The sequence below is a fragment of the Stigmatopora argus genome, chromosome 9, assembly GCF_051989625.1.
Source record: "Stigmatopora argus isolate UIUO_Sarg chromosome 9, RoL_Sarg_1.0, whole genome shotgun sequence".
NCBI classification, from domain to species: Eukaryota; Metazoa; Chordata; class Actinopteri; order Syngnathiformes; family Syngnathidae; genus Stigmatopora; species Stigmatopora argus.
The window spans coordinates 3,988,255-4,009,318 of record NC_135395.1 but is presented as its reverse complement, the minus strand read 5'-3'; the positions used below and the strand labels follow the sequence as shown (position 1 = coordinate 4,009,318).

The 21,064-nt window shown below is 38.7% G+C and overlaps 2 protein-coding genes across 5 annotated transcripts in view; both read right to left on the bottom strand.

The window, feature by feature from the left end:
• LOC144082299 (mitogen-activated protein kinase kinase kinase kinase 4-like) overlaps positions 1–1,256 on the bottom strand; it is a 31,969-nt gene extending 30,713 nt beyond the window's left edge. For both annotated transcript variants that reach the window (XM_077609346.1, XM_077609347.1), the window contains exon 1: positions 1,073–1,256. In XM_077609346.1, the coding sequence (XP_077465472.1) occupies positions 1,073–1,129 (57 nt within the window). In that variant the 5' untranslated portion in view covers positions 1,130–1,256. The remainder of the gene's footprint in view (positions 1–1,072) is intronic.
• Positions 1,257–6,228: 4,972 nt separating this feature from the next.
• Positions 6,229–21,064, bottom strand: part of LOC144082868 (X-linked interleukin-1 receptor accessory protein-like 2) — a 181,180-nt gene continuing 166,344 nt past the window's right edge. Inside the window, exons 10-19 of one of the 3 annotated variants that reach the window (XM_077610328.1) lie at positions 15,025–15,165; positions 14,499–14,559; positions 13,219–13,331; positions 11,893–12,038; positions 11,496–11,573; positions 11,295–11,411; positions 10,342–10,464; positions 9,793–10,035; positions 9,623–9,653; positions 6,229–8,085 (exon numbers count right to left, since the gene is read on the bottom strand). In XM_077610328.1, the coding sequence (XP_077466454.1) occupies positions 7,997–8,085; positions 9,623–9,653; positions 9,793–10,035; positions 10,342–10,464; positions 11,295–11,411; positions 11,496–11,573; positions 11,893–12,038; positions 13,219–13,331; positions 14,499–14,559; positions 15,025–15,165 (1,142 nt within the window). In that variant the 3' untranslated portion in view covers positions 6,229–7,996. The remainder of the gene's footprint in view (positions 8,086–9,622; positions 9,654–9,792; positions 10,036–10,341; positions 10,465–11,294; positions 11,412–11,495; positions 11,574–11,892; positions 12,039–13,218; positions 13,332–14,498; positions 14,560–15,024; positions 15,166–21,064) is intronic. The other 2 variants (XM_077610329.1, XM_077610330.1) reach the window with 2 other exon arrangements.

Below are 21,064 nucleotides of genomic sequence, written 5' to 3'. Positions count from 1 at the left end.
TGACATCATAGGTGCACATCACTCATTGCCTCCCATTCATGTTCATCTCATCTCATATCTCATTTTCTGAACCGCTTCATCCTCATTAGGGTCGCGGGGGGTGCTGGAGCCTATCCCAGCTGACTCGGGGGGGGGGGAGGGGGGGGGCTGAATCAGTGACCACCTGATCGCAGGGCACAAGGAGACGGACAACCATGCACAGTCACACTCATACCTAGGGGCAATTTAGAGTGTCCAATCAGCTTACCATGCATGTTTTTGGAATGTGGGAGGAAACCAGAGTACCCAGAGGAAACCCACACAGGCCCATGGAGAACATGCAAACTCCGACACAGGTGGACGTGACCTGGATTTTAACCCAGAACCCCAGAGCTGTGAGGCCGACATGCTAACCACTCCATCCACCGGGCCGCACCCCCATTGATGTTCTTTTTTTTAAAATGGAAGGACTGGCAGTAAATGCTCAGGTTTGCTGAGACGGGCGAAAATGGATTGGACGTAAAGCACCGTCAATGGTATCCAAAGAATTAAACAGTCGAATCCTCGAATTTGGGGCAAAACTGTATTCCATAGTTGTGGCCGATTCTGAAAAATGCAGTTGCTCCCAAGGGGTGACCATTGAAGTGGATTTGCAAATCTGGATGACATTATCCCTTACATTCTCCAAAATTGGCCACTTTTTTTCGTTCTGACAATGCTGTATTTATTAACTGTATAGTACAATTAAATTCTATTTGTTTGTCAATGTAAGCAAGTCGATTGTCTTATTTGCGTCAAGCATCCAAAGCGTCGATTTAAGAAAAATGCGCCTTGTAAATACCGTAAAGTTAAGCCAAGTGACACTGCCTAACAACAACCACTTAAAAGATCTCTTAGAATGCATTCAACAAGTTGACAGACATCATGCAGTTTCAAACATAATGAAAGAGAACTGTAGCACGAAACAATGCAAATAGTGACAACGACAAAAACAGTGATAACCAGTTAAAATTGTCGTTAACATTTCCGCGTACCCACAACGGCGTAAACAGTAATGTTTCCTTAATACTGGACAAAATGTGTCTCGTCTTACTCTCAGTGCAGAAAGGTCTATGCTGTCCAAACTTCTAGTGGTGTTTTCTCGCAACATTGCTGCCAATAATGTTGTCAAAGTGTTGATAACTGCGGGCAAGTCATGGAACCTCTCGTTTGGTCTTCGTCAAAACTAACGGACTTGTTTCTTGAGTCCATTCTCAACTTTTGCTAGCACATCAAGTCTAATTGTAAAATGCCAACCATTTCCGGATAAACCTTTCACAATAATATTCCTACCGGATGTAAGGTCTAAGTTATACCAGGTCGGTAGATATTTCACGCATTTTAGGTAACTACTGCAAAACAATTTGTTTCAACAACGTTTTCTATCAAAAGTCATAGAAACCAGACAACAATCCTTCAGTGATCAGTGCCAATAAAATCTGATGAACAGCAGTCAACACATCTCAGCTCAAGGAAAAACTTTATGATATGCATTACCCAAATATATTTGAAAAAAAATAAATGAAATGCAGCTCTTAAAATGTCACATCTCTTCTCATCTCACTTTTTGAACCGCTTTATCCTCACTAGGGTCGCGGGGGTTGTTGGAGCCTATCCCAGCTGGGCAAGAGGCAGGGTACACCCTGAATTGGTGGCCAGTCAATCGCAGGGCACAAAGAGACAAACAACCATTCACGTTCACACTCATACCTAGGGGCAATCAGCCCATGCATGTCTGTGGAATGCGGGAGGAAACCGGAGTACCCAGAGAAAATCCACACAGGCCCGGGGAGAACATGCAAACTCCACGCAGGTGGACCAACCTGGATTTGAACGCAGGTCTCCCACTGTGAGGCCTACGCGCTAACCAAAAATAGGAACATTTCGCTTGAAGAGAAAATGTCGTTGTATCGTACGTCAGAAGGATTTTTGCCACATTAGAAACAACAACTACTACCAAAAATATTTCAACTCTTTTAGCCCATTTGAAATGGATTGGACGTCCATCTCCATCTAATTTTTTTTGTCAGCCCAAACCAAATGGATTGGACATAAACTCGATTATTCACTGTCACATTATTCATATTTTTGTTACTTAAAAAAATGAAGCCAGTTTCTTCTGCCCAAAGGGGTTTGTCATCTATTCCCGTTATTGGGATTATATTAATATAAATATAAATATATATATATATATATATATATATATATATATATATATATATATATATATATATATATATATATACACATACACACACAAATATAATAAAGTAATACTTTAGGATATGAGACCTGAAAATGGAAATTATTGAGGGAAAAAGTCGTGCTTTAATTGATGAGTCATGGCCAGCATGGTAAAACAATACGATCTTTATGGGGTGCACTGTTGGTATGTGCATTTGCTTTTATGCGTCTTTGAGTTAAAGGAGAGAGAAAAAGAAGAATACAGGATCACAGCCAACCGACGGTAAGTGTCTCGCTTGCAGTCTCTACGTGCGAATGCGTTAATGCGTGCACCCGTGCATGTATTCTGTCGCGAAGAATGCTCTCTCTGTAATGTTACACAGTGGCCCTGTTCACACCAGGGTCAGCTGCCTACACACTCATCCACGTGTCTTTTGCGGTAAAGAAGTTTAAAACTACACAACATTCTTCCAAACAATAAAACAGCCTTCCAGTGAGTAACTGCGGTCTGTTGGTATGTAAAAGTTTTCTTTGATTTTTGTTCTTTCAAACAGGGACACGAAATCAACAAATGATAAATACCCTCAACACATAGTCTAAGCATATTCTCAGGAGGCTGTAGTTTTGCAAACACTAGTCCATGCATTATCATTTTATCATGTGATCAACAACTAGTATTCATTCATTCATCTTCTGAACCGCTTTATCCTCACTAGGGTTGTCCAATCAGCCTACCATGCATGTTTTTGCAATGTGGGAGGAAATCGGAGTACCTGGAGAAAACCCACGCAGGCCCAGGTTACAACATGCAAACTCCACACAGGTGGATAGACCTGGATTTGAACCCAAGAAACCAGAGCTGTGAGGTCAATGCGCTAACCACTCCAGCCGCCGGGTCGCAGCAACTAGTATGATTTTGGAAAGCATTGTAAGAAAACTGGTTTCATTTGACTGCAAGGGTTCTATTTTTACAGTGTGCAGGTGCCCTCTACCGTAAAACACGGCCTGAAGTGGATTTTTGTTACAGGGGATAATCACGCTGCATGATTTTTTTTTATTTTAACATGATCCCACTTCCCCCAGTGTGGGTGTAGGTGTCACATTGAGACATGAGTGATTGTAATGGAATTCATCGCCCATTTCGCAGTGTAGATCTCAGTATTTGTTTAAGGGTCATTTGAGGGCCTCCTGGATTTCTCACACTCATTGTCTGTATATTCTTTCATATATATTACCTCATTACATTAATTTGCCAACTTGCTTGATGCCCCTTACTTGTTAAAGAACATTATTATGTGCTCAAAAACCTAATGTCTAAAGTTTGGACAAATTAATTAAATAATAAATTAAATCGTTCGTTACCTCAGCAGAGCCAGGAACATCATAGGGGACCCTTACCACTCTGGTCACAATCTGTTCCAGCTGCTGCCCTCTGGCAGACGCTATAGGTCCCACAAAGTACGGACAAATAGGCTTAAGGACAGTTTTTCCCCCACATCCATCAGAACTCTAAATTTGCGGTAATACAACACACATTCCCTTCTGAGGTAATATGAAAAGATGTTTGGGTGGTGATCTGCCTCCTACTAGCTGACTGAAGGTAAGTGAAAGACAGTGAGAGGTAAGTGACCTGTATCCATAACAGCATAATGCCAATTACAAGTCCGTAACTATCACTTATTTAGGTCTTTTGCCGAGTAAACATAGCTTATGGAGAAGCACCACCAATTTCGTCATACGCAGTTTCTGGGTGTGATGACAAGTAGGCTTTTTTGTTGTTGATAATGACGACAGGGCCTATGTCCGATTATTATTATTATTATTATTAAATCAATGCACGTTGATCTGTGGCTCAAATAGATTAATGAAGAAGACAGTATGTATCGTGTAGTTTGGTTTATAATTGGCAATAGATACCACAAGAGCGTACCAAATCACTAATTCAATTTGATTGGTAAGTACGATGAATAAAACTATTGCTTAATGTTTAAAATTGTTTTATTTTTGTATGCAATGCAATTAAATAATAGTGCCAATCTTCTACAGATGTAGTTTGAGCACTGTGTTTTCATTTAATGAAAAATGTGTATTTCTCACATAGTTTGAGGATATTGCATGCACTGACACCAAGAAAATTATGCCTAAGTGTGACAAATTGGAAATATCCAGGCCACATATCCATTGTGGAGTACCCAGAAATTTTCAGAAATGAATTTCACAAGCTGCTGCGCCGTGAAATGAACGTTACATTTCTAAATCATCATTATACATCCTCACGTAATGAGCCAAGCATGATGTACCCAGTGCTAAGCTATAGTAAGTTATACACTCATTTAACACAGGGACACATCATTTAATGAAACTACGGTAGATCCAGTGGTGTGCCGTCAGGGCCTTCAAGGCCTTCTCTGCTGGCCTAAGAAATTTCTGAATCACAGACTGATGTTAATTATATTTTGTCCATGAATACTTATTAAATAATTCCAAATTGTCTGTTAGCTTCCTTTCATTGCCTTTCCCCCTGGTTGCACTGCTGCCAGATGTGTTTTCATATTGAAGAATTTAACCAATCACATTTCAGCCAGTATTTGTTGCCAGGGTCAGAAATCTGCCTCAGGGCCTTCACAATCAGTTCTGCAGGCTCTGCTGCATTAAACAAGCGTCAATAAGACTTGCTTTAACCAACCAGATTTCGAGTTGGCAACATCACAATGCCTTCTCGCAGGCGTAGGGATACGTCATTGCCTTCTCGCAGGCGTAGGGATACATCATCGCTTTCACCAACTATGATTGGCTAGTTATAGAGTGGACTAGCCAGAGCTACCAAACTGTATCAGGAGCGAGCTGCACAAGCAAATATATTGTTGTGTTGATTTAAAGCCTTTTTCAAGACGGACTTTTCAAGAAAAAAAAAGGTCGGACAACTCCAAAGCAAGCAAATCTGTCACAACCGGGAACGAACATTTTCAGCACTAAATCAAATAAAAACGTATGCCAGAAATACAACAGAACAGGCTCGACTTTCAGCATTAGCTTTGATGGCGATAGAAAAGAAGGAAGAATGAAAGGAGGATGAATATTGTGTACAGTTAAAAAGGATTTTTGGTGAGTAAAATATGGCTATATTCCTAAATAATATTTCAATTGTATGAGGTTATTATTTTTTATTTTTTTATGTGTCGCAGCTGTAGCTGCAGTAGAGGTTTTATAGCCATAAAATAGTTTTTGCTGAAGGCGTCACTAGAAAATGCACGGACCACCACTGGGTACATCAAACGTTTAGCCTTTATACTCACAACAACAGTGTAGTATTTACTGTGGTGTTTTTTTTCCAACCGTAACTGAGAATTACACTGCATCATCATAGTTGTTCTCTTTAATAGAGTTGGTTACTTTCGGGCGGCAATTAAAAATCTAAAGCAAATACAGTTGCAGTACAGCATACGACCATTCATAATATTGTTTACTCTAGATTTAAAGCATATAAATCACTGCTTGCGATCGGCTGGCCACGAATTCAGGGTCCCCCGCCTGGTGCACGTATCAGGGATAGGCTCCAGCACCCCCCGCGACCCTTGTGAGGATAAGCAGTTCAGAAAATGAGTGAATACTATATTGCTTTTTTTCCATGATGTCTGTCGGGTTATTAAAAGCATAACCCCAAACCATCGCATTTAAATAAAAGGAAATATAAATATTTTAAATGTACTGACTGTCCCTTCATATTACCTGCACTTAGATCCATGAAAGAAAACCCATTTGACACTAATTATATTTTGTGACACGCTATAATTGGAAAAAAGAATTTGCAGGGTATGACATTAAATATGAAAAGGCAGTCAGCCGGCTCATGTACCTGGCATCAGTCTAACCAGGGGTATTATTGGTGGCTCTCCAAAATGGCGAATAACAGAGAAGGACAACAGAAGATGGCGGAAGATATGGAATCGTCAACGATCAAAGAGGATGATGATGAAGAAAAATGGAGAGATCATTATGATGGGAGGAAGACTCATCCACGATATGTAAAACAACTTGCGTGACTTTTATTCTCGTTTAAATTATTCCAACCAATATAACCAAGGATTGTTCAACAAAATTATCTTAAATCATAAGACAACCACTAGACTTCATATTGCGATTTGATAAAACAAGCCATTGATAATTATTGTATCAAATAATCTCAAATGTCCAGAATTCATTGGTTCTATTACTGTAAATACAATGACACTCCTTTTGCATAAATTCAAAACAGGTTCTCTTTGCTTAAATATCAGGGTAAGAACAATTCATTTTTTTCTTAAAGCTGACAAGAATTATGTGGTGCTGTCTGTCGCCTGTTAGTAGTCCATCTTGAAGGAGAAATAAAAGGACAAACTCTAGGGAAGAAAGAGCTCCTGTAATAGATTTATGCGCACATTATTGAAGCTGTACAGAATATTGTAGCAAAACAACATTTAGAACTGAACCAGGTAAAAGTCTCACCAAAGTTAGAGGAATAAAACTGTCAACAAAGTCAAACAAAATAAATAATAAAAATCAGATCATTTGCGAGACATTCATGACCTTATGATTTAAAGATCATTGGTTAAAAGAACCTTGCACAAACAATTGTGCCTTTTGGTCTACCTATTTCTTTTAAAATCATTTCTTTATTTTATCTAAATGGATGACCATGCAAATAGAAAAAAACATTTAATTTATACTTGCAGATTTGGGGTTAAGGTTTACCAGTTTACCTCCATCAGTTCGAATAGCTAAATACTAATTTAGCCTCTCATTTTCTTTGCTATCCGCCTTCTTCGGAAAAAATAAAAAATAAAAAAATCAGCTAATATGGATGTTGTTCACATCCAAGTCCACCACCAATTCAGCTTTACAGTCATAGCCATAACTTTAGAAATGGAATTATTTTGTAGAAATACATAATGTTAGTGTCAGAGGCCAATATATCAAGTTCACCAATAAGTAGGATGGAATTGGTTTCCAAGATTTTAGAGATCATTTCATGACCTGAGGGATATCCATGAGGGTCATGGATTTTCTATGAACAACTACAATTTCCAAATTGGCAAGGTACAAAAAAACACAAGATTTTTTACTAGAAAGGAGAAATAGGTCTACAGTGAAGAAAGAACAGTTGAAAGAAGATGGAAAAAGGGTTACTATGAGTATTCCTGTTTAGCAGTAGTATTACAAGCAAACATGTTGTACTTTCTGTTCTATTGCAAAACAAAGACAAACAGTGGCATTTGGTTTAAATAGGAATTTAAACAGTTACTCATGAAAATATTACTGCATGTGCAGTTTTGTTCATTTTAGTGTTCCCTTAATACACTTAATACATCTGCATGACCCACAATTTTTTTAAAAATAAATTTCTTGGACCTTTGTCAAGGATACTTCCAGATCAAAACATAAAGAAATCCAACATGTCCATCATGCTTCTGATGTGGGCGAAAATCTTCAGTAGCACATCTACCTGTATTGCAAGCATAGGAGTGATTTTAAAATCTTACTCACCACTGTAACATACTGTATATAAGTCTCTAATTCAATGGTGGGCTCAATACAAATATACAATCAGTTTGTAATCTGTGTTGGTCCATGAGCAGTCCAAATCTTGTCTGGTCCACATTTTAAGAGTTTTATAGCAGTTTTTTTCACAATGTGGCATGATGAGACCCCAACACATAGCTGTACAAGGTCCAAAAAACGCAGTTCCTAAGTCAGAGAGTATTTCTTTGTAAACCAGGAGTCTTTAATCCACTATTAACAGTGTTTCTACCAGATATCAGAGCTTAGTTCTCTGCTGGTGAGTGGGACAAAGGTGCTGTTCAGGTGAAGATTGGGCTTCTTTCCAAGTGTGCTGCTCTGAGAAACCTGGTAGACACACAATATAACATGGTTAAAGCAGTCATTGCCTTGGGAGTAATTTATTGTGCATCCCTAAAAAAGAAATGTGGTGCTGTGTTGTATTATGAACCCATAAAATACAACTGTGTATCACGCCACCTACAGTTGCATCCAGAAGAATTTTGAGGATAACATACTTATGGATTTGATTAAAACACCATCACAATGGATTATAACAAGGGTTTCAGACTCAGGTTGGTTTGCGGGCCGCTTTAACGTCAACTTGATTTCACGTGGGCCGGACCATTTAGATATAATATTTAGATTTTTTTTAAATAAATGGATTAAAAGAACTGGATTAAAAGCACTGAATATTCAGTGTTTTATAGATTTAAAACAATGTTTATTTTAGCTTTTTAAAAATATATTTTTAGATTTTACAAAATAATTTTTGAACTAAAAACACAGAAAAAATGGATTAAAAAAATACAATTATTGATTTAAAAGGGGGAAAATCAGGAAATTTAATATAAATCTATTCTCTTCATTTTAATTTGATCCTAAAACAGAAAGTTGGCACTCATGATTTACTTTCCCGGGCCACACAAAATGATGTGGTGGGCCAGATTTGGCCCCCGGGCCATCACTTTGACACATGTGGATTATAAATAAAACAATCAAAGATTGAAGATGAAACTTTCAGAAAGAGCTTGTCGCGGTTGGTCACAATCTAGTTCCCTGTGGCTACATCAAATTAATCAAAATCGCGTTCATCTGGCAGTTTACCTTGTGCTACGATTTAGATGCCATCTGAACAGGCGCAAATTGAGATGGATTTTCTGCCACTAAATTGTCATTCTACCAGGCACATGTCCAAGGACAATCCCTCTGCTGCTAACGCAAAGCCACCACTGGCTACCTTAGTCATCACTCTCAATATGTAGAACTCCCACAGAGATTAAATTGTATCTTTAATAACTACTACATTCAAGGCAGCATTGTGGCAAATGGCTTTGGTGAGCACATATAGAGCTCCACTGTGCCCACTGTTTGGATAAATGTTCAGTTTAAACGTAAAGTTGATACTACAATTAGGTATTTCTACGCACTAAAAATGCAGCTGTGCTTAACTCTGCATTCTGGTGGTTCGACATAGCGAGTCATTTAATGAGGACGAATGGGAAGGTAGTTGCCTGGCAAAGTATCTCGAAGGAGGACACTATTTTCACCCAAATATTTAATAATAAGGTGATGAAGAAAAACAACAACTCATAAACGCCTGAAAATTGTAATAATAAAGACTAAATCTAAACAACATCCACATTTCCTCTCATTCTGATTGTCTATTTGGGGAAATCCATGTTGATGGTGCATATAGACTTAATATAATATACATTACAACTTGTCTTATTCCCAATGCTTTTGGAACAACTGTGTGTGATATGAGAATTAAAAAGAGAAAAAGGCACCCCAGACTCCCCAAAAAACAAAGAGACTGAAAAACATTAAAGAAAAAAAAGTGGATGCATTTTCTTTTTTGTATATTTATTTTATCCAAACAGACCTCTTCTTCCCCAGTCAACCGCCCTGAACCCCTAGGGAGAAAAGAGGGGTTTTAGTTGAAAAATATCTGGGGACATGCACACAAAATAGAGAGTTGAGGGTTAAAAAATTAGGATTGGTCTGCTACAAGCTTTCTACCAATGAAGATTAATGGGAGTGCCTTCTCCCCACCTGTCCATTCAGAAGTGTCATGGGAATGTTACAGTAGACGTGGCGCCCCCCGGGGCCCAGAGTGGAGAACTGCATGGTGGATGGAGGTGGGAGCGGAGGCGACAGGGCACGAGGAGGCTGTGGGGGAAGATGAAACTCGTAGCTACGGCAGAAATGCCTCATTTGGGATGCTGCAGCCATGTGACCCCCTCCGAGAGGCAAGGTCATCTGGTTGTAGTCAGGAATTTCTGTTGCCAAGGAAACCTACAGAGGAGAGAAACACCATTTTTTTAAAACTTTTGTCATGCAGTGTTCCTCAAAACTGCATTTCAATTGACCTTGTAACAATGTGGTTTGTTGGGACCTACATTCGAAGCTAAAAAGAAAATTATAAACAGAATATACTAAATAGAAAGTCGGTGTAGGATTAGACAATACTAAGAAGAGGAGCAACCTGGGATGTTTGTTTAAGTAATTTATGTTTAAGAAAAAAAATCCCCTAACCAATTAAAAAAGATACTCCAAGGCATAAGATAATATATATAATGTAGATTAACTGCAACAGCTGACCTGTTGATGTCCATGCCGATTTTCATTTTGAGGCACCAGAGATGCTGAGGTGGTTGTCATGGCGATGGTGGAGACAGATGTTTGTAGGTCTCCAAATAGGCCTTGTTCACCCGAGTCCATCACCTGTTATGGGGGTGGGGTGGGGTGGTGTTTGGGGGGAGGTTGCATTAATTCTATGAGAAGCCACAGAACTGACCCATTATTAAAGACTGAAGTCAGGCGAATTAACCACTACACCATCAGGGATGTGTCATTCATCTAAACCCCCCACCTTAAAATTGTATTTTGAAAATATTCTTCACATATTACAGTATTGAGGTGAAGGGCCAAATCCACACTACTAATGCTATTCAGCCTACAATCTGTTACTGAGCAAGATGAATGGTTTATATTCAGTATTCTTCTGAAAAGGTTCCATTATGGGTCCTCATTGGCCTAAAAATTGAAAAGGCACTTTTTCTTGGTCTTTACTGTTGAAGCAGACTTCACATGAATGAACGAGCAAGCATTTTTAAAATGTTTTGTTTAGCCCAATTCAAAAGTTTGATGTAACCTTGAAAACAAGATGGTCCTGTCTGATTTATTCATTCATCATATAGTACAGTCTATCCAAACTCAAGTGTTGAACCACTTCATGGCCATCTGATGACCAAGCCAAACGGGAGAAAGATGTGGGAGCAATGAAGCAACTGCCTGTTTTAATAATATTGCGGAATGCAAAGTGGTTCTTGTAGGTATGTCAGTTTTCTACGTTTTCCGAAGTCAGAAAGACACTTAATTCTGTCATTAAAAGACGAACACAGAACTCCCGGAATGCTTTTTTTGAGAGCAAAGGATGTCGGTGGTCTTCTCCGAACCAATGCGTCAGACTGTTGCCTAATGTCGAATAGTCACCTTCTGATGGCAAGCCAATCAGGGGAAAGAGGGGGAGCGGTAGTCGCAGATATTTTTACCTGTCGCCGTGACAAAGTCTCTCTCCGTTTAGCAGGCATTTCGTAGACCACCTGTTTCCAAAACTTTGACGATAGTTCATTGCTCTTTGGACCCCTCCATTTGATGATGGATAAAACCTAACAAGAAAAAAGTAGATATTTGAATAAAGCTTATAGTTTTAGATGGAAAATCAATCTCTCTGCTCACTGTTTTCTGAATACCTTGATTGTGTGTTTAAGTGCTTCCACCTCTTGAAAGTTGATGACACTCTTAAGATCTGCACATTCTATCATGATGACCTAATGTTAAAAAATCAAACACTTAAGGAGTTGACATGCACTAACATTTTCTAAGTATAGAAAAATCTTGTATTGCAGATCTGGGCCAAGGCTGCCGTTCGCCTTTTCTGCATTGTTGTTACTTTTTGTCATTCAATGTACAAAACAACATGAAAAAGGTTCCCTGAATCCTTGAACTATGGAAGCCCTAAAACCTTTTCACATTCTATTTGTGTGCCCGGTCAAATTGGGTTTGACTTTGCTTTCATGCTAACATACAGTACAATAACACTCAAACATGAAAAAAAATGTTTTGAAAGGTCTCAAAATGCTGACTTACTTTAATTTCTCCAGTTACCAGCATGGAGTGAAGGCGTGTTTCTATCTGAAAGATACTCCAACCTCTCTTGGCCACAAACTCTGGTGTCAAAACAATAATCAAACGTCGACTCTGCAGTACACTACGAGCTAGGTCCTCAATGTATGCTGAGTAAGCAGAACAGAGACAAAGACATAGTGATTCAATAGTGAGTTGGATGTGTTGTCATAAATAAATACTAGATATTTCCTAACTCGCAGATAATTTGGATTTATGTTTGTGGCATCTCTAATGCTATTCACTAAAATAAGATCTGCATGAATTGCTGAAATAATTACATTTCCAGCGAACCTACTGCAATTTCACACAGAGTAATTAAATACCACAAATAAGACGCAGCACTGGTAAAATTAGGTCGACTGGCTTTTTATTTAATGGAAGTTTTCTCCATCTTTCTCTTAATATTTAAAATGCCCTTGAAACATATTTGATATAAATAATGAATCATTTCCATTCATTTTCAAACTATATGTATATTTTGCAAATTACATATGTTGGGTTTTGTTACTATGTCAGCAGCAAAGCAAAAAAAAGGGTTAGTAATTAAAATTAAATGAGGGCATACAAATTTTAAGCAAGGAGTAAGGGTACTTTTTCTGTCAACTTTTTTTGTTTTACTGTTTCCATGATCCGTCCTCAAACTGTCATTATGGAAACTTTGAACAACAGCCATGTTACCATCTAAACTGGCAAAGATAGTTTGTCATATGCCACAGAAAAGCAGCTATTGAGTGTAAAACGAGACATGAGTGCAAGAATCATAATCCCTACTGCAAAGAGGAGAAAAACCATTTTGAGTCAAAATGCTTTAGAGTCCTTAAAAGACCGTGGCACCCAAATCCCATGTATCTGTAATAGTGTTTGTGAAAATGAGGTCAGTCCATTGACAGATAGAGCAATAACCGTTGTATTTCCCACTTGAATTGGCCCGAGAGTGACACATAACCCCAGAATTATGACAAATGGTGTGTGTGTGTTTGTGTATGTGTTGGGTAGTTGTTTGGGAAAGTAAGAATAATGATGTTATGGTTTACATGACATATGACTAGTTGTGACAATAGGTACAAGCACATACAGTAGATACAGTGTCACTGTGGTGAGTCCTACATGTTTTATATATTTGAACATAGTAAAGTTTAATGTTTTAGACAGAGTTTTCATGTCAGAGAGGGATACTTATAACTGACATATACGAATATATAAAAACACGAGAGAGAGAGAGGGGTGGTGGCTAAGAGTAAGTTGGAGAGAGAAAGAATCAGCAGATGAGAGTTGATGGATACTTACTACTACTCGGAATGAGATCTCTGTCTGGCAGAAACAGTTTGTATCCATAGTGTTTCTCCAAGACGTCAGGTAAGATCTCCAAAGCAAGAGTTTCCTCATCACTGCTACTTCTACTGCGAATAACAAGATGTTTCATGAAACTCTGATGGCAAATCCTGTACATATTGGAAAATCTGCAAGGACTTTACTGCAAATCCAAATTGGGACTTTAAAGGCGAATTCGCCCCAGGAACGTCCAGAGGTGACTTTCTTTGGTCTAGACTTGTTGTGTTGGAGCGATTCCTTTTCAGATTGCAATTTTTTGCGAGCGACCCAGAATTTGACAATAAACCCACACATGTGCAAACATCATTAAATCAACAAACAAAACAGGCTAGATGGGGTAACACCGTAAAATACAGAAATAAACAATCATGGGGGTTGAAACACTCGTAATCATATTGATATGGTTCATCCAACTACAAGTGTTTACGAGGGATTTGGCAAATCAGAGGGTATTGATGCAACGTCTATTTTACGTGCAAATATCACAAAGGCATTCCGCCTCCTCATCGCTCCATGTCAAACCCCGACTCATGTTAGCCGACATACTGCTAACCAACCAATCAATATTTACTGTAATGCCTGTGTCTACAGGAACCTGTTTAATCTAAAGATTAAAAAAAGAATGCTCCCTACGGCTGACTGGGGACCAGTTTAGGGTGTAGTCTGCCTTTCGCCAGAAGTCAGCAGGGATAGGCTCCGGCATCCCCTGCAAGCCTTACGAGGATGCGCGGTACGGAAGAAGATTAAAAAGCCAAATGCATGGAAAATCTAATATAAGAACATTCAAATGTTTCCACATTTGAAATATGGCATCTTTTTCTCATCTCATCTCATTTCCTGAACCGCTTTATCCTCACTAAGGTCGCAGGGGGTGCTGGAGCCTATCCCACCTGACTTCGGGCCAGAGGTGGGGGGACACCCTCAATTGGTAGCCAGCCAATGGCAGGGCACAAGGAGACAAACAACCATTCACGCTCACACTCATTGGAATTTGGGAGGAAACCGGAGTACCCGGAGAAAACCCACGCAGGCCGGTGGAGAACATGCAAACTCCACACAGATGGACCGACCTGGATTTGAACCCAGGTCCCCCACTGTGAGGCCGACGCGCTAACCACTCATACGCATGCCATCTTTTTAATACAGTAAAAATGCCACACTTAACCGGTGAAACAGATATTACTGCATTATGTACTGCACCGCATAGGATATTATTGAATATAACATGTCCTTACCTGCCCAGGGAGTCCAAATCCACTTTCGTGTAAGACAGATAGGCATCATACTCCTTATTATCTAATAAGACATAAAAAAGGTTACATATCACACAATAAACATTCATTAAAACACTATTATTGACATACTTTAGTAAATTAGCAGCAGTTATTCAAATCCATATAGACATTGTACCATAATATATATAGTGCTATTATACAAGAAATATATTGGTTTTGTTGTTAAATGTTCTCCGTGCCAATGTAAAATATATAGGTTTAATCCTCTGAAGTAATTTGTTTGGAACATTTGGATTCAGGCTTCAATAAAAAGAAGGGTTGTTTTTAATTGATTCATGTTGATTTGGTCTATCGTTACAGATTGCAGCATTTTGGAAGAAGTAGCAAACTGGTGGTCAGCCACGGTGACTCTATTAGTACAGTAGGGTTAAAATCCAAGCTGCATGAATGACTCTGGAAAGTTTACAGCATAACTTCACAGATTCTAACAGCAGCTGTGCCATAACAGAGACAAAAGAAAACTTACCATCTTCAGTTTCATCACTGCCGAAATGTCTCCTGTAGCACAGCATAATTTCCAAGTTGTAACATTTATAAAGTGCTGTTAAGACTCCTAGCAGCAGTAATATCACTCCCAGACCACCAGCCAACTCTAGACGATACATATCTACAAGCACAGACAGGAAGAGAGAGAGAAAAATAAAATAAAACTTCATATCAGTGGGAAAGAAAAAAATATATATCAGATCATTTCTCAGATTTAACACCAGAACACAGAACTTCTAACTTCCATGAGCACCTATTTTTGCAGAAACAAAGTAAATTATATTAGTCATTTCATTCCAGAGATTTTTACAGAATTCATCATAATAAAAAAGCCCCACCCCTGAAACTAAATATTAAAACTGAAGCAAATGTTAAATTGGTGGGAAGACCAAAACAAAAAAATCATGTTGATTTAATTTATCATTAACGATTGTCTCCTTTGCCCTCGACTGTGGACAGCTAGATCAGGTAGTAAGTGACAATTCAATAAGTTCACATTGAAATAAATTATATGAATGGTGAGATGATTTTATTATTGCTTTGTTCATTACATAATTGAAGTTAGAAGTGAAACAAGCAAATCAAACTCACTGCTTTGTGAAGATCATTTGGTGTGTCGTGGGACTAATTATTTTGTTATTCACTCCAAAAGATTTGATTCAACTACTGAATTTATTATGCCAATGACGTAACATAACCTCTTCATCCACCCATTGCCGTTAGACCATTTAAAGTCAATTTCATTCCGAGCGCGTTCTTAAATTTACCAATTTGATAAAACGTTTCACGATATTTAGATAAAGATCCTTAAAATTATCAGATAATAATAGTTGAAATGACAAAAAACTGTGCACAATACACAAAAAATGGTGTTTACAATGTGTGACTGACCATTTCAAAATGGCATACTGCAAAACTACAGTACAACGCCCATAAAATGTCCTAGAAGAATGGGTTTGAATGACAGTGTTATGATTCCAGGAGTAGAATGGATGGATGGTAGATTGGTAGCACTCAGTTGCTGAAAGATACGATTGTAAATGTGATCTATTACTGTCTTGCTCTTCCCTCCACACAAACAAATCTCCCGCATAGCACACAAACAACGATGCCGGTCACTTTAAAACTCGATAGGTACTTGGGGATTTGCGGATGTTCCATATCTCTGCACAACTTTTCACACATTTCATTTCATACTCCAGAGAAGATAAATATATATATATATATATACATATATATATATATATATATATATATATATATATATATATATATATATATATATATATATATATATATATATATATATATATATATATATATATTCAGTGTCGAAGCTCGAGGTTACAAAATGTTAAAAACAACAACAAAATACATTTCAGTACTACAGACAAGGCATTAGTGATTAATTTTGTCTGAGGTTAAATGAGTAGATTTTTTTAAAATCTAAAAGTCTGTCCCTAAAAGTATTTCTCATTAGTAGTCACAGCAGTTGAATAGTCCAAAAGAGGTTCTTTTTCAATAATGATTTTGTTCCTTTTATTTTCTACCCTGCTCCGACCTCCTGCCTGTGACCCTGGAATTGATCTCAGCATGGTTCCACGAAGGACATCTCCATTACTGAAGTTAAATAGCTAATACATATAAAGCAGGGGTCGGGAACCTTTTTGACAGAGAGAGCCATAAACAATTAATATTTTCTAATGTTATTTCTTGAGAGCCATTCTCGGAATTGAAAAGTAAAAATATATGAAAGTGTAATTTTTATTTTTTTGTCATTTCATCACTTTTAACGTACAAAAAGTCTCTGATTTCTTTTGACAACATTTTTTATAAGGTGGCTTACAAAATCAGTATCAATGATATCATGCATGCAGAAGAGTAATAAAAAACAAAATTATGATTAAAATAGGGGTACAGGTAGTGTCGACGCCGCAGTGACGCTCTTGTTAGTGCGTTCGGGACTCAGCTCTCTCACCAATGATTTCCATATTTTACCTCACAGGTTAGTGGAGAGCCATATGTACCCAGGGAAAGAGCCACATATGGCTCCTGAGCCATAGGTTCCCTACCCCTGATATAAAGGTATATAAAGGTTTTTCAGCACATGATACAAAGCCAAGATTTTGGACAACAAGTAATTGACTTCTATCATGGATGAATCGAAATTATAGAAAAAAACAGTACAAAAATACCCTTCATGACACACAAAATAGGATGAATGATAGAACTATAAATGCACAATTAAAGTATCATCATTTGTTAAACCACTAAAAGCTTACTGGAAAAAAAAACTGCAAGTAAAGACAAACTTAAAAGTTGACGGTCAGGGGTGCCTATACTTTAGTTTCAAAACGTTGTGAGGTATGCATTTCTGTCAGATTTTGCATTTAATAAGCGTTCAGTTTATGCATGAAAATATGACTCTTAGATTGCTTTAAATAATGTCGTGTTACCAACTTTCACCAGTAGACGTCTCTCCAATCCTGTGATAGCTGACTTCCATTCTGAACATTGGCAGTTTTGCACACATACGGAGAGTGACAGAGGAGATGGGAGTAGTGGTGGAACTTTGAGGTTTCACTAATTGCAAACGAAATTTGCAAGAAGGTTACATAAAATCAGATTACTCTATCAGCCTCTCATCCTTCCTCCACCTTTCATTTCCACGATAGAGTACTTCTCCCTTTTTTTATCTTCTACGTCAAACTGTTGCACAATTTTCCTTCACAAATGAATTATTTATTTCATTCATTTGAACCGCTTATCCTAACAAGTGTTGCGGGGGATGCTGGAGCTAATCCCAGCTGTCTCCCGGCCAGAGGCAGGGGACACCCTGAATTGGTGGCCAGCCAATCGTAGGGCACAAGGAGACGGACAATCATTCATGCTCACACTCATAACTAGGGGGAATTTAGAGTGTCCAATCAGCCTACCATGCATGTTTTTGGAACATGGGAGGAAATATTAAAAATGTTGCCAAACAAATTGTTGATATCCCCGCGACCCTAATGAGGATAAAGCGGTTCAGAAAATGAGATGAGAAATTGTTGATATAACTTGTCAAAGTAAAAAAAAAAGTGGACATGTAGGTTATGTTGTCCTAAGAAAAGGGCATTTTAGAGTTTAGAATTTTAATTTAGTAGGTTATGTTGTCCTGAGAAAAGGGCATTTTAGAGTTTAGCATTTTAATTTAGTCTTTCTTTGAAATAAAAAGACATGAATTATTCCGACAAAATACGTCAGTCCCAGGGTTAAATAACATCACAAAACAAAATAGAAACAAAATCCAAAGGTGACAAAACCAATACTTGGATTAATAGAATCAGAAATGTCTTATTGATATATTTTATAATGAACTAAATTAAGTAATCATCCCAGGTTGCTCCTCTGTTCTACCGCTCTCTTTCTCTAACCTCCTTTTATTCCTCCTTCTAGTAACATAACTACAAAGCCTATCTCTGCGTGCGGATTACATAAAACATGGATGCATTCATCAATTTAACAACTGGGTGACTGGAGCTTGCGCGCACTCATAATTCAATCACACATAGTGTGTGAAATCAAGCTTTGATAATGTGTGCTTACTTAGCATAACATGTGCTTTGTTTCGGCTGTCGTGTTGTGTTCTGGAGCTCTGACATGACCTCGCTACGGCGTCGCACCAGAAGGCAAAAGAAACCAGAAAGATTGCTACTTAGCATGGCTACTGAACCCTGAAAGAAAATCAGCCCACACTACGGGCAGAAATGCTTGGAATTGTTAAGATCATAAAAGCTCTTTCACTGACATAAGATGATCTTTCGTGAAGTGTCAAGATGGAAAAGCTGAGCACTGTGCAGAATGAGCTGAAGAGGAAAATCAGATGGGGCATTTTGGTGGCCACCTGCAGGAGAAATACGGTGCCTCCACTACAGTTGATCGAAGACCATCTCCGGCCACAGATGACTGGACACAATGGTGCGGCAAATGTGGGTGAATGATCTGAACCTTTCCTTCAATAGGTCTGATCACACAGGCAGCTCTGCCACCACCCAGGAAATGATGTCTCCCCTCAAGCCCCCACTCCTGCTACAACAATCTGTTCCTCTCTACTAACCAGGTGAGAACAGAGCTGCGAAGGACAAAGGCATGGTCGGCGACAGGTCCAGATGGACCCGCTGCAGTTCGTCTACCAGCCTGGCATTAGAGTAGATCATGCTGTCATCTTACTCCACTGAGCTCTCTTTCACCTGAAGAGCGTTGTTGCATTGTCAGGATCATGTTCTTTAATTTCCTGAGTGCTTTCAACACCATGTAGCCTGAACGTCACAGAAACAAACTGGAGCATGCAGGTGTTCTCAAGCTGTACACTCCAATGTAAAGATGGCCCTTACAACAGATTCTTTAAAGATCTTTCATGGCAGTTGGGTAAATTAGATCATTCTGCGTCAGTGTTTCAAACTTTGAATGACAGAACACCTGAGAGTTCCAGTTGTCACAATCGGTGGCGGATGTGGATGATGGAAGAATGTGAACAGGATCCTGGTGCACTGAGTGTCAATGGGCCCTTAATTTAATAGGCTGGAAAGTGGGGGTGGGGAGGTTATATATAGGCCGTGTCCCGGGTGGCCAGCACCCACTAATGTCTGCCCTTGGTCATAGTGCTCCGACTGAAATGATACAGAAAACCTGAAAGATCTTCCCGATGTCTTGAAATTGTATTCTTGTATAAATAGGTTATATATGTCAAGAAACCTCTACAAATTTTGAGTTTCTCTATTAATCATTTGCATGCATTATATTGGTATATTGGACACCAACATTAAATGTCAATACAGCTTTTCCTGTTTTATTGTTATTTTTAGTACTATTTTCGGTACTCGGACATTTCGCCGAAAGACGTTTGGTCCCCGGACGTTTGGTCCCCGGACGTTTGGTCGACCAGACATTCGGTCGACCGGACGTTTGGTAGAACGGACGTTTGGTCGCCGGGTTGTTACTGTTGAAACCAGCTCTCAAAATTATAATCATGAGAGAGAGAGAGAAAGTGAGTTTAATATCTAAATATCTAATATCAAAATATCAACAGTAAACTCTCTGTCATAATTTGACAGCGCGCGAACCCGGCGACCAAACGTCCGGTCGACCAAACGTCTGGTCGACCAAAGACAAAAAGAGATGAAGGCTCGTGACAGAGCGTAGGGGAGGGGGTATTCGCTGTTACCTCAAGTTCATTTGATAACAGGGCTGAAAAACCTTGTGCAATTGGATATAAATGTGCAGGGACATGAGCTTGGGCATGAGCAAAAAAGAACACGATAGAAATAGCAAAAGAGACTGAAGACTATGAACAAAAAAAAACAAGCTCAAGGTACACTTTCGATGTACAGAGGGACAAAAATGAAAAAAAAAAAGAATGAGAGTGAAAACTGAGGCACTGAACTTAAACCAGATCCTACTGTCTTTTGCCATGGGTGTCATATCTATCTTAAAATACTTACCTCTCACACTGGGTACTGGGACGCACATATAAACATCCACGTTTGTGTGTGCACAAGCAATATTATAATGATACACTCTTGCAGTGGGGGTCAACAAGGTCGGTCATCGTTTAACACAGTAATAACAGTGATAAAGAGGAATGTGTTTATTTGCGCAAGTGTTTGAAAGCAAGGAAGGAGCAAGAGTTACGCAAACAACATCCAAACCCTGAACCTTCATGCAATGGTATCAACCCATTACATTGCACAACTGCCTTTTGGTTGACATGGTATAAATTGTAAAATACCTTATGTGGAGTTTGTCAGTTTGTGTAAAACTGCAGGCTCAGTAAGCATGCACATTGTTTTCTTTGTAAGAGGAAGTGGCGAAGAAGAAAATAGCGTGACCGGACGTTTGGTCGACCGGACGTTTGGTCGACCAAACAACATATAACAACATTATAATATTGCTTGTGCACACACAAACGTGGATGTTTATATGTGCGTCCCAGTACCCAGTGTGAGAGGTAAGTATTTTAAGATAGATATGACACCCAT